The sequence below is a fragment of the Nematolebias whitei genome, chromosome 5 (genome assembly GCF_014905685.2).
Source record: "Nematolebias whitei isolate Nwh7 chromosome 5, NemWhi1, whole genome shotgun sequence".
In the NCBI taxonomy this organism is placed as follows: Eukaryota; Metazoa; Chordata; class Actinopteri; order Cyprinodontiformes; family Rivulidae; genus Nematolebias; species Nematolebias whitei.
Window position 1 is genome coordinate 29935448 of NC_056502.1, and position 15025 is coordinate 29950472.

The 15025-nt window shown below is 37.9% G+C and overlaps 1 protein-coding gene across 1 annotated transcript in view; it reads right to left on the reverse strand.

Annotated features, from left to right (window-relative positions):
* Positions 1–15025, reverse strand: part of LOC119410362 (CUB and sushi domain-containing protein 3) — a 416314-nt gene that overhangs the window by 236496 nt on the left and 164793 nt on the right. The window contains exons 15-17 of the mRNA XM_037677273.1: positions 13353–13541; positions 10411–10527; positions 104–319 (exon numbers count right to left, since the gene is read on the reverse strand). Of these exons, the coding sequence (XP_037533201.1) occupies positions 104–319; positions 10411–10527; positions 13353–13541 (522 nt within the window). The remainder of the gene's footprint in view (positions 1–103; positions 320–10410; positions 10528–13352; positions 13542–15025) is intronic.

Consider the following 15025-nt stretch of genomic DNA (forward strand, 5'->3'; position numbering starts at 1 on the left):
TACACATTTTTTTCTTTCATCCTTCTTTCAAACATTTCATGGCAAAACACCAACACTATCACACCACTTCCCCTACAGAAAGAGCCAACATGTGCTTTCTTACCCGAGAAGGAGATGTTGAACCCCTGTAGAGATATGGAGAAGTCAGAAATGAAGCGCAGCTGGGCCTTGAAGTTGCCGTACAGGCCGGCGTTAACCGGTGCCGGTCTCTCCGAGCCAGTGAGTCGAGCCAGGGGCTGAGCAAAGCTGCCATTTTCTGTTATCAGGAGGTAGTCGTGATGGTCCTCCAGGTGGAAGGAGTGAAAAGTGAACTGGACACCTTGAAGAAAAAAAAAAAACAGAGTCCAGAGTTGAAGACATTTAAGAGAAAAAAAACATTTAAAAAAATGTATGTTTTACAAATATTTTCCTGTTTTTTCTACAGTGTGTTCCACATTCATTAATTAACCTGTACATTGAATAGTCATCATCTTAATTATGACCACATTTATCCAAATGATGGTTTTCATTTATCAAATAATTCATTTTAATTTTTAAGGGCAAGAAAAACATTCATGTTGGGCCTGTATGTTTTTATTTGTTTTTGCACTGTTTAAATAAGAGAATACAAAACTGCACAGAATTACAAGTTCGATAAAATAAAAAGTTGATTGTTAACGTTATCCTTTGTTTTTGTTTTTTAAAATAAAAATGTCCATTTATAGTTATATAAAATATTTTGAGGTTTTGTCTGTGTTGTTTTGTTGAGCTAATTATTGCTTTTTTGTTTTATGCCTAATAAACTACAGAATTCTTATAATTATATTTATGATAAATAAACTTAGAAACAAGAATTTGCTGCATTTGGACTTCAGTAGCAATAAAGCAAAACTTGTGGAATGTTTTTGATGATAGAGCCATAAATTTAGTCTGCTTTCATATTCTGTCTGGATTTGGTAAGAAGTCTGTTTTACAGCTGCTTTAATTTATTACTTTACATTTATCGCCTGCTGCTGAAGTGGTGATACGTTTTTACAGTGTTGGTGAAAAGCCTATTTATTTGAACTTTTCACCTTATTCATTAGTACATTTTTGTACCTCATCGTGGAGAAAATGGTTATAATTGGAAACATCCTCCATCCATCCATGATGTGAGCTGGATAACTTTTAAAAAAAATTAGGCACCAACTTCCAATTTAATGTGTGGCTGAATCTAGGCATAAGAGAAGCTCAGTAAAAAATGAGGATTTGTAGTGGGGTGTGTGTGTAAACTGGCCACTCCAATAATTTGAGGAAAATATGCTTTCTAAGATTTATATTGCTCAGAAGTATAGTTTCCTCAAACGATTGGGGTAGCCTAAAATTAATCTAGGCCAAGACCACTGTTGGCCACCCCCTGGCTCTGGTTTCCACCTGGTAGTGAATAAATTGCTCCCTCCACTCGCCAGGATCCTTCACTCTGTACTGCCTTGGACAAGAAAAAAAAATTAAAATAAAAAAACTCCCTCTGTTCTTCTCCACAGTTTAACTCCTACACACTTGGATATCTTGCACCAAAAACATTAAGGTTTACTTGCAGTCTATGTTATTTCCAGTCCAGAAAAACACTGATCTACAAATCTACAAACATTCACTGTTCAAACCCCTCAGTGGTGGGGGACACGGCATACCGCTTGTTGATTAATAAAGCAAAAGAACATTTGTACTGAGGTTCAGCAACATATCTCATCCCAATACAAGATTGTCTTCACAGCTAATGAACATTACCAACACTACAATGGCTACAAGTGAATAGCATCAAATGTTGCACAGAACATGTCTGTTTATATCATCCTCTGTCCAGTCTGAAATGAAACTTAATTAAAAAAAGAAAACTACTGTTATAATTTCTGTTCTCTTAAGTGTAATTTTAGGTTTGGTTAGGCCAGCTAGCACCAAGAAAGCTGAATTAGATTTGTCGTAGACCATTTGTTTCTGGGGTTTTTTTCTTTGATTTTTGTGAAAATCCAGCCTCAGCAGGACCATAAGTTAATGTAATTAAAATTTAACATGTTTCTTTATGAACCTTCTTCTAGAGTTTTGCCAGCATTCAAGCTCTTTTCATAAATTAAACAGAGTCATTTTCACTTGCACATCAGCATTCAGTATTTCTTTGACATCCTTTGAACTCTTTAAAAAATACAATTTGAAACGATGCTTGACTACCAGTACTCCAACATACCAAATCCAAATTTATACACAGTCTCATAAAACATATAAGAAGATAATACCAGAAAGCTTGACAGCACAAAAAATTCAATTAATAAAGTACAGAGCAGTAAAACGTATTTTTACATTTTGTTTGAACATACGTGTAGTACTGTATTTTACTGAATCCTGCAGCAGAAAATCATAGAGTGATGCATGTAATTGTGAGTTCTCACACACTGTTGCTTAGACTCAATAACAACATCCTGTTTGCGTCCATGATGGCCAACTGGCTGCATTTCAGCACAATCAGTGCTGCCATGTCTACACCATCTGTTGTATCTGTTCCAATACGACTGTGTGATGTCCTCCACAATGTTCAGTTTGCTTCATGAAGAATGTCCCAAGCAACCCGGAAATTAATACCAAAATAAAGCGATTGATCATTTCATTGGAGAGAATGAAACCAATCACTGAATGGAATCATCTCAGTGAGGTTCGTCTTCATTAATGAAACACAGCAAGGTACAAGACACAGCAATCAAGATATTGTTTGTTCTTCATGAGCCAAAGGTCTTAATAACACATGGGAATTACAGTTTTACGAACAGATTTATTATCTGCGCTCACGTATAAAGTAAAAATGTTACACTTCTTTAAGTAAAAAATAACACTCCAGATGGCAAGTTACTCAATTTACAGGAAGTTGGAATGGAAAGCCTTAGCATAGCAAATGCAGCAACATTGAAAGAAATACGTATTACCTGCTGCCTTGTGTGCTAAAATTTTAAAGAATCATTTTGCACAATTTGTTCGTGCTAAGAGCATGTGTTGGGGACAGGGATGGGACAGTATGAGATTTTAACAGTAATACATTTTAACCTGGTTTCATGGTTTTAAACAAAAATGAAAACTTAATTAGATTTTACCTAAAAACTGAAAAACAAAACATATACTTTATCTACTGCTGCCTAAGTAATATCACATATTATTTATGAATGAATATAAAACAATAAAAAAGTAAAATAATTCCATCACTTCCGTTTACCTGCTTTTCTATGTAGAGTCACTGATGAGCTGGTGCTCATGCCCAGCGGTCACTGGGAGAGAGGCAGGGGACACCCTGGACAGATCATCAGTCCATCACAGGGACACAAATTAACTTTTTTCGTTGGCTTGGCTTGACTCAACTCAAGTTGACTCAGTTTGGCTTCAGAGTCGTTCTCTTGGGTGATCCCAACTGCTTTAAGCTCAGTTTTTAATACCTCCTCACCCGAGGTTCTAAGCAAGTCAAGCCAAGCTGAAGATTTGAAGTCAGCATACTGCATGCCATTAGTTGGCCCAAAAGCACTGTCAATCATGAGAGCATGTCCTTCACAAGAATCAAACCCACCTTTTTAAAACCTTGCAACCACAGCTTTTTTTTTCTGTCTTTACTCTTTAATAAATGTGTGTATGAAATGGCAACACTATGAGCACCAGTACTCCCTGCGACCTGGAAAGGAAGAAGCGAGTAAAGATAACGGATGGATGGATGGATGGAATTGCAAGCACGTAAACCAACACTGTGGTATTATGAGGAGAGTGCAGATTTTTCCATGCTTGTTAACTGATGACAGAATTCAGACAGTTAGACCAAATTGGCTCGATTTACAGACTCTGACCAGTATACGGAAGGTGGCCTCAACTCGGCCACATGGCAGATGATGCTGAGTGTTTTGTGACTTTATTTCACTTATTTGCCTGTTGCTATGTTGTGTTTATCTTAAATAGAAAATAAAGGCATTGCTTTGATGATCCTGCCCCCATTGTGACAGAACTCAAATTAAATAAAAAACCACAGACACCATATAGATCAGAGTAGAGTCGAAACAAGTCATGGTGAGAATGGATAATGGAGAAATGACTGTAGAAACAAATGAGAGAAAAAACATACAAGCTCTTATTCACACCTAGGGACAATTTACAGTTATTATTTTATTGCACAGATATAAATAAGGTAACTGAGACAACCAGTGAGCATATTGACAGTAACTCTTAAAAATTAATATAAACTTTTTCCTGCGTGTTATTTATATTCACAGTAATATTTAAGATCAATGGTAAGGCTAAAGTTTAATTTTTTTTTTTATATTTATAAGTAACTGGTGAGTCAGCAGGCTATTTTAACAATGCTTTTTTTAAGATTGTGGAGGATCATGGACAAAAGTTCCCATGAGAAGCTTGTTTAATGACACTCTTGGCCATTTTCTTTTACATACCGGTATATATGTTCTGTTTGTCTGTGTGTGTCCATGTGATGGACTTGTGACCTGTTCAAGGTGTACCCCACCTCTTGCACAGTGACTGATGGAAATAGACACTAGTGGCTCCTGGAAAAACAAGGTAAAGGAAATGGATGGATGATATAGGAACTTGAAATTTCTTAAATTTCCCCTTAAAGACAGTGTTGTACATTTGAATGAATGTTACTAAATGTTGTCTAACTTAAAAATGAGATGAGTTTTCCTTTAGGATGAATGATGTTTATCAATCTGTGGTCACTTTCCTTCCACAGAATCGCAGAGGGAAAGTGACCTCAAGGAACGTGAGGGGTTTGAGTACCTTCGTGATCCTGGGGGCTAGGTTGTTTCGGGCATCAGCCGCTGTTAAAGTCTCCCATGGCAAACGGGCCTCAGTGGAGGGGGTCAGACAAAAATCAATTCTAAACCATGATTAAAAAACAACAGATACAGGAAACGTTGCCCAGAATAGGGAAATTGTGGCACCATCCTTGAGCCAGGCCTAGGGGTGGATGGGGGTGGGGGCACACCCGTGCTGTATGCGTCAGGCATGGGAGGGTCCCTAGCCATGCTGATTCCTGGTGGCATAGACTAGCTCTAGGGATGTGAAATGTCACCTCACTGGCAGTTAAGGAGCCAGTGAGATGCAAGAGCTTGTGTTAGAGTTTGAATGGTAACAACTAGATATAGTTTGGATCACCTCTATACACAGTTTGGGCTCTGGAAACCAACTCCTGGAGAGAGGCTGGACTCTGTCCTACTCTAAAGATGACCAGGGAGAGAGGCATCAAGCAGGTGTGGGGATATTCACAAGTCCCTGGCTGAATGTCTCAGTGTTGGGAGTTTTCCCCCAGTTAATGAATGGGTTGCCTCTCTTTGGCTTCGGGCTGCAGGAGGGAAGGTTTTGACTGTTGTTTGTGCATATATACCAAATATCAGTTCCGATTACCCAGACTTTCTGGAGTCTCTGAATGGTGTCTTGGAAGGGGTGCCATCTAGGGATTCCCTTGTTCTACTAAGTGGCTTCAATGCCCATGTCAGAAAGGACTTTCGGTCAGTCTCTAGGAAGTTCTGTCAAAACAGTTTGATGATTCAGAAAAGCAAAGTGGACCCTATCCCAAGCTGTTTGAGTGGGGAACTGCTGATCTGAAGTGAGAATAATGTTGAACAGTGAAAGGAGATCTTTGAGGATCTCTTTAATCCACCCACCATGTCCACCTTTAAAGAGGCAGATGAGGACTCTGGAGAAGACAAGTCCATTACCATGGCAGACGCCACTGACCAAGTCATAAAGTTATTCAGTGGCAAGGCACCAGGGGTGGATAAGATTCTCCCCAAGATACTGAAGACTCTGGATGTTGTGGGACTGTCATGATTGACATGGATCTTAAATGTCACATGAAGGACTGGGACAACACCTGTGGAATGGCAGACAAGTGTGGTGGTTCCCATTTTTAAAAAGGGGTACCGGAGAGTGTGTTCAAACTACTGTGGGATCACACTTCTCACACTCCCCAGGAAAGTTTACTCCAAGGTGTTGGAAGGGAGGCTCTTACCCATTGTCGAACACCGGCTTCAAGAGGAGCAGTGTGACTTCCATCCTGGTTGTGAAACAGTGGACCAGCTCTTTACCCTTGCAGAGTTGCTAAGTAGTTCGTGGGTTTGATACATGTGCTTTGTGGCTCTGGAGAAGCCTTAAGACCATGTTCCTCAGTCATTCTGTGGGGTGTGCTGCGGGAGTATAGGATTTCTTTTAAGAGCTATCCAGTCCCTGTATAACCAAAGCAGGAACTGTGTCCACATTCTTGGCACAAAGTCAAGCTCATTGTCAGTGCAGGTTAAACATACTTCACGAGGGCTGTCCTTTGTCTTTGGTCCTGTTTGTGGTTTTCATGGACAGGATCTTGAGTCACAGTCGTGGAAAGGAGGGTGACTGGTTTGGGAACCTCAGAGTCTTATTTCTGATTTTCATGTTTGTGGATAATGTGGTTCTGTTGGTCTCTGTAAACCAAAACCTTCAGCGTGCACTGGGGTGGTTCACAGTCAAGTGTGAATTAGCTGGAATGAGAATCACTTCCTCTAAGTCTGAGGCCATGGTTTTCAACTGAAAATGGGTGGAATGCCACCTCTGGGTCAAGAGTGGTGACTTTGCCTTAGGTGGAGGAATTCAAGTATCTGGGTGCCATGTCCACGAGTGATGGTAGGATGGAGTTGAGGTGATTTGGGCATCTGATTAAGATGCCTACTGGATGCCTCCAGTTAGAGGTTTTACAGGCATGTCCCACTGGTATGAGACCCAAGTCACTGGAGGGATGTTGCATCTTCTCTGGCCTGAGAATGTCACAAGATCTCCCAGAACAAGCTGGAACGTGTCGCTAAGGAGAGGGATGTCTTGGTTTCTCTCCTGGATCTATAGCCTCCGCAATCCAACTACGGATAAGCGGTAGTAGATGGATGGACAGAAGCTGTCATTTTTTCTTATCTGTTTCACAGAGGAAAACTAAATTATAGAACCAGATGCTTTTTGTTTGTTTGTTGTTTTGTTTTTTGGTTGCTTTTTTGCATGATGGAAAAATTCAGTGGTTTTAACAATGATCTTTATTAACTGTAGTATACCCTGAAACTGGTAATTGTCCATGCGTAGTTGGAAATGACTCTCAGCTACTACCTCATCAAATTTTAGCACAATATCTGTAATAGTGAGTGAATAAGAGCCATTTTTACGCTTGCTATGGTTGATTAGCTATAGTTGCCATCATGAGTCAGGTTGACTTTGAACGTTATTCTGATGTAAATGTATATCCAATTATTATTAACCTTTATTTAACCAGGCGAATGCCATTAAGATCAGAGATCTCTTTTGCAAGGGAGGCCTGGGCCTGAAGGCAGTCTAACATGCATGGTTTTCATCTGTGGGAGGAAACTGGGGTACCCAGAGAAAACCTATGCAAGCATGAGAAGAATATGCAAATTCCACACAGAAAGACCCAGGTCCAACCAGGGATTGAACCCAGAACCTGCTTGCTGTGAGGCAACAGTTCTAACCACTGAGCCTATCCATTGATTACTTTCTGAGTTTCATTAAATTACCTGCAGTAATTTACAAGATATTTTGATATCAGATGAACAAACACACAGACGAAGCAAATACATGATTGCCCACTGCCATGATAGTACTAAAGTGAAGAACAGTAAAGAAGATAATAAAGAGCATGTTTTCATGGGCCATGACTCGAGTTATTGAACAATAAAGGAGCAAAGCAAGACCTATGAAGAGTAAACTTGATTTGAAATTATATTGTTTAAATAAACACTGAGAAGGGTGAACAGCTTGGTGAAGTTATTACAAAGCACTCAATGTGTGTGTGTGTTTGCATGTGATATATGGAGAAAGATTAAGTCAAGTGTGTGGCTTTGCCACTAATTTACTGCCTTGACTCTACTCATGGAAGACACACACTGGGATTTGGCCATCATGTCACCATCATGAGCTCAGTGGGCATAAGTGTAGAGAAACAGGATTAATTTTTCACAGAAAAACAAGGAAGAAAAAAGAAAAGAGGGAGATTACCTCACTCTGAAACAGAAACAAAAGGATAGCATGATTTAGTTTAAACTATTAAACCTGGCTTGTGATCCAACCATGGAGATGATTATTTAGAGGAAACAGAAATATGTTGTTTTTTGATGACAGGATTAAGTGGTAATGCTCAAGTGAAATACAGCACTTCAGTTGACCCTGTGGAATAAATAACAAGAATCATCACATTAATATAAGGTTAGGGTAAAAAGCTAAGCTTGATGTGTTTTGCAAAGGAAAAATAATGCCTTTTAGAAATGGTCACTGATCATAAATCCTAAAGTAACGGCTTTGATATTAAAAGTAAAACAACCAGATATTAAAACTAATTATTATGACACTAAGAAGAACAGTCTCAGCAGATGGACCACTGGAATTCAAAACTCCTCATTGAATTATTTAAGCAGAAATGTAGTAAAATGCATTGCACTTATAAGGTTGTAATATTTAATCTGAGGACAAAAAAGGCACATTATTCTCTATCATTTGTTCAAAGGCTTATTGCGAAATGAAGCTTTGATTTGAAATTTTCTGCAGATATAAAATATTTGAAAAGTAGATTAAGTAAACCCGTAGCATGGTGGATCAGTTAGTAGAGCTGTTGCCTCTCAGGAAGAAGGTCACTGGGTCAAATCCCATCAGGGGACCTTTGTGGGTGGAGTTTGCATGTTCTCTCCGTGGGTTTTCTCCGGGTACTCCGGCTTCCTCCCACATACCAAAAACATGCATGTTAGGCTGATTGGTAACTCTAAATTATCCCTTGGTGTGAGTGAGAGAGTGAATGGTTGTCTGTCTCGTTTGCCTCTATATGGCCCTGTGATGGACTGGAGACCTGTCCAGGGTGTACCCTACCTCTCAAACCAACAAGAATACCACATGCGGCACATTGTACACCTGTCAACAAACTATTATACAGCAATACAGCAATTTATAGCAATGGCCCGGTAAAGCAAAGATCTGGAATGATATTTTTGCCTTGATTTGTGACCTTGGACTAAGAGCTGAAATTATGAAAAGATTAGGCAGCACACCATGTAGTGGTGGTACAAACTCAAAGCAATATTTGTAAAGTTATCTTGAATGGATCAGAAGTTATGGGGAGGACAAGCAAAGACCTTGTTTTTAACTTTGACCTTGATTTTTACCTTGACCTTGGAGCTGGAGTGATGAAAACATATACCACACTCCATCTAGTGATCATGCATATGTGTATGATGTTTCATTAAAATCTTTCTAGCAGAACAGAAGTTATTGGGGGGTCAAGCATAAGTGTATGGGCTTATTAACGGAGACTATGTCGTAATATGTCCACATTTTGATGGGAGTGCTAAAAGCACTGCTGTCATCTGAAAACTACTTTGATCTGAAATAAATATATAAAGTAACGGCGATTCATGTAAATGCTTTTTATTATCATTTGCATTACATCTCGTGCCTTTATGCTGCTGTATTCATACCCATCTGTTCACTACAGACTCATGTTTGGGCTACTGTTTAAGGTACTGCATTATTTTACATTATTTTTGTTTTTCCTATATCTTGTATCTTTTAGTGTTACCTTTAGTGTTCGTTTAGCATATAGCTTAGTGTATCCTTATGTACCGTTTCTTTTATACTTTTTTTTATTTTGCTAACTTGGGTGTAACTGGGACCTTGAGTACACAATTTCATTCCACCTAATGTACCACATGTGATGCGAATGACAATAAAGAACCTTGAACCTTGAACATGACATTTCTGGAAGAAATATGATTTTTCTCCAAAAAGTGGCTTCTGGATTCACTGGAAATGCTACAGCTAGCTGCTTCTCCTCCTATTCAAGGATGCAGATGATCTTGGCCTTACTCAGACAACAAATTCCACCTCAAAAGATTGGACCTATTTCTTTAATTAAACACATGTTCCACAGATTTACCATAACTATAGATCTAACAATGTTGTCAGGTCCTCTGGACGGATTAGTTTTTGTTGAAACGTTTCGTCTTCAATCCAAACGACTCCTTCAGTCAGTATGTGCTAAAGATGAAATGTTTCAACAAATAAGAATTTGTCCAGAGAATATGATCTATCTACCTGGATTATTGAGCATGCATCAGGACATAACTATAAATGTTTACTTTTTTTAACATTTTAAGTGTATAAAAACACATCATAGTTCAAATGAAAGCCTCTAACTCAAGGTAAATGGTACTGTACTTGTATAGCCTTTATTTATCTTATTAAGATTCTCAAAGCACTTTACATTACAATCTATGCTCTCATTTACCCATTCATACAGCACTCTACTATATCTTTACAAAGAATAATCAGGGATAAAGGTGACCTAGACCAAGACAGAAACAAGTTTTGATCTATAATATTTGTAAAAAAGTGTTTTCCTACCTTTCCCATGGTTGACTTCAACAGTCCAGGTACAATTTAAAGAGTTTGGATACAGCTCTGGGAAGCCTGGTGACAAGATGATCCCAGATGGTCCTTGGATATCCCCACCACATGATGCTAAATAGAGCAGGAAGATAACGAATGATAAGTGATGCTAAAAAGAAAAAGAAAACTGAAAATGAACCAATAAATCCTTCACTTGAAGACAAAGGAGCAATTTCAATGAATAATGCATTTGAGGCATATCACATCCTCTCTTGATATTTTTATGAGCACCTGTACTTCTGCCAACATAATGTTTCTTTCCTCTCCTTCTCCCTAAACCAGCCTCCCTTCTCCACAGGACACTAAATCATTCATTAGTTCAGTTATACATCCAGCTCTTTTTACTCTCATGGTATCTTACACTAAAACAAGAGTACTGCCTACAGTACATTATACAGCCATTACTAAACTATTACACAGCAATACAACAATCTATAGCAATAGCCTGGACAAGGAAAATACCTTATATAAAGTTTGACCTTGATTTATGACCTTAATCTTAGAACTGGGGTGATGAAAATATTATGTGACATTCTGTTGAGTGGTGTTGTATACGTGTATGGAGAGTTTTCAATTATCTTGGGAGGATCTGAAGATATGGCCTAAACAAGAGAAAGTTTATGGATGGACAAAGACTGTACCACAATACATCTGGCTTTCAGAGGTCATATAAAAACTGTCAAAAAAACTTTAAAACTATTACGTCTACCCACATTTCACAATCCCACTTCAAAATTATAAAGCTGACAAGTGTTTTTTTTTTTTTTAAGATTATACCATTTGAATGTTCACCATAACTCTAGAGTATTTTCTTCCAAATGGACAAATATATATATATTTGTTTTTTAATCCGGGCTGGGTTCATGATCCAGCTGTGACTCCTCCATATGGAGCCGTTAAAGATGAGAAGATATGAAACGCCGTCAAAACGAACAGTGCTCCTGTCACTGCAGTAATGTGACTTGTTGGCTGCTGACGAGCACCAGGAGGTGAATGCCTGAATTTGTCTGAAGGTTAGGTGGTGTACTTGGATATTTTTTGTACCTGCAAATGTTTTCTCAAGTCATTTTCTAGATTTAAAGAATTAGGTCATTTCACATTAGGACCATCCATCCATCCATCCATCCATCCATCCATCCATCCATCCATCCATCCATTATCTTTACCTTCTTCCTTGTCAAATATAAAACCTATAAAATGGGACAAGATTTGTATTTTTCTTTTCCTGCTTTTGAGTGCTTTTTCTTTAGCTGAGGGACTTTATAAACTGCTACAGTATCTGCAATAAATGTGTATACATGTTATCAAAGTATTAAACATCAGCTGATGTTTTGGAGGATAGGACGCCTCAGGCTCCACAGATGCACCCCCCACCGCTCCCTCTTATCCTCTTTGCTTCCACCCTTGGGCCTTCCAGCAATCACAACCCATCCAGGCCTGAATCTTTACCCACCAACAAAAATTATATCAAATATTTTATTAATGAGCCAACATTACATAAAGCCATTAAAAGTTTATGATCATGCTTGGCAAATGATTACTTCAGAAGCTCCGTAGGCAGCAAGCTTTTTGGTAAAACATCACCATACACCTGGAAAAAAAACAAAAATTCAAAATATAAAATGAATGTATTATATGCATGATGACAGTTAGCCAGTGCTCAATCTTGCAGGGTTTTTAGTCATTTAGTCAAAATCTAGTAGTGTATGACGAAATTTAAAGCTAGCATTCTTTAAAGAAATTCATACTACTGTATTTTTTGCCATATAAGTCACAGCTTTTGCATAAATTTGCAAGTCCTGTGACATATACACAGAAACGACTAATAAACGTTTTTGCCTCCCATTTTTATAATCCAATTTTTGGCTGAGCTCTGATGATTTAATTCATTCTGACATGGAAAATATTGAACACAACCATTTTCAGCCATTAGAGGGCGCTCGACTATAATGTTGAGCAAACAAATAATTGTTTTTAGGTGGTTATCTTGTTAAATTTTGAAAAAGTACAACAGCGAGTCCTCCCGTGCATGCTCCCGCAGCCACTGATCGATTTTTGGTAGTCAATCAATTTTTGGCACGACACCAGCCCACGTTTCCCCGGGGTCAGCGATGATGCATAATAAACGAAATTTGTACACCGAAGTGACTTATATGTTTTTTCCTCTTCATGATGCTTTTGTTGACTGATGCGACTTTTACGTTGGAAAATACGGTATTTGTGTTTTTTCCACTTCATTAGACATTTTTGGACTGGTGCGACATGTACAGTGGAAAGTACAGTACATCCCATGTTGCATGTCAGAGTTTTAAACATCTCACAAAATCTGCCAGATGATGATGCATTTGTGTATGAAGGTTCGTTAAATTATTTTGAGCATATCAGAAGTTATGGGCGGGACAAGAGAAAGTTTTTGTCAGTACATACAGAGACTTTACCAACACATGTCTGCCTTTTAGCATGGATGTAAAAATAAATCAGTGGTTCGTGAGATATTTTGTAAACAAACAAACAAACAAACACTGGAAATTGCCTCCTGACATGGCAGTTGGCAATAAAATCCATCCATTATGGTTTGCACCGATAACTGTCCTTCAGTAAATTTTAAACAAAGCAGAAAAATGTAGAAACATAACTCTGAGTATGAAGCGAATACAAAAATCTAAAATATGTTGAAGGTAAAAAGGGAAATGTAAAACCAATGAAAAGCAAACATGTTGCCTCACAAAACGTATGTGAAATTACTAGATAAATCATTTTGAATAAAAATACAGGCACATATTTATTTGCTTTGTCAATCCTGTTGAGGGCGAGCCACAAAGCTTCCCAGAAGAAAACATGCAGTTGTGTTTCAGACAGACGTCTGTGCTGGAATGCAACATTTTATGTGTTCATACCATCACATGTAGGCAGGGGATGACTCCAGAAGTGGTTCTTTTCACAAACCAGAGGCTCGTCGTGGCTCAGTCTGTATCCTGGGTCGCACTGGAAGGACACCGTGGAGCCAATGGACAGGTCATGGTTCAACCGCACACCGTTCACCGGGATACCAGGATCCATGCAGGAATATGTGTCCAATGTGACCACTAGAGAAAAACAAGAAGCACTAATATTCAGATAAGGTGAAGCAGCTGTCGGATTTTATTCTATTTTTATGATTTATTACAGTTTTATCAGAAAGTGTTCAAAATGTCTAAGAAGTTCCAAAAATGTTTAGTGGCAATTCTCCAGACTGATTTTTGTAATTTATTTTCAGAATGACTAAACATTTAGTTGTGATTGTTTTTGTGCACAAATTGTGCATTCAGTAGAGCACGACTATGAAAACACGATTTATTTTCTAATGTGTAGAATAATAGTTTCTGTAGGACTTTGCTCATTTATAAAATATACGTATCTTTTAGAATACGGTACTGAAGGTCTTCCAGTCATACAGTTTACATTAGACATGAACGTTCAGTTCTGTTTTAATAATAATAAAAACTTAATCTAAAATACTACTATTAGAATGTTTGAAGTAACACTTATCTCAACGAGCTGCTTTGCTCATGGCAAAACGTGACTATAGGACATCACTTAGGATATATTAATGTAACATTCTATCAAATGTTAATGTCAAAGACACTGGTCACATTGTGTTTATATCACTTTACTTTGTTTCACAATTCAGTAACTCTGAACAGGAAGTGTTTTTCTTCTTGTTATCCATCAGGTACATCACCTGGTTTGTGGTTTCTTTTCATTTACCGTCACTAACAACAACCTGAACATAAACACCAACTCAAAACTAAACATAAAACACAAGGACAACACATCTGAACACAGAACCAGAAAAAGTCCACCTATTACTGTCCCAGCATTGCCCAGCATGCAATGCAGCTCACACAGTCTCTTACATACAATGACAACATGCAAATTTAATTATTCAGGCTGAAATTTGACAATAATCCATAGAGCTTATTGTTCCTGGAACAATTGTCATGTAATGAAACAAAAACACAACTTTAATATTAATAGTTATCAACATAAAGTGATATTAAACATTAATTATTTAGAGTAACTACAATTTCTGTGTGGATTTTTGAACTTACAGGCTGCAGCGGAACGCATCACAAGTCTTAACGTGGTCAAAAAATAAATAAATAAATAAAACTTCTGCAAGGCAACCCTGAAGGCTTAGTGTCCTGCATTTTTGTCCCACCCACTATACATCAGTAATCTGATTGGTTAATTCTCCTGCCATTAAACAAATTCATCCAGCATAGACTCTGACTGAGTTCAGCTTTCTCTCCTGACCAATGAGAGCTCCTTCTCTTTCTGCCTGGAGACAAAAATGTAAAATAATCTGATTGGATGACTGTATTTTCATGAATTAAAAGAAGAAGAAAAACAATCTTAATAAACTCCAAAGTAGTTTACAGAAAATAAGAGAAAGTAGAGAGACAGACAGACAGATTGACAGACAGACAGACAGATAGACAGACAGATAGAGAAACTACATTGCAAATATATTTATTTTTAACTATATAATGATAATATATTAATTAATAATATATATTATATATAATTA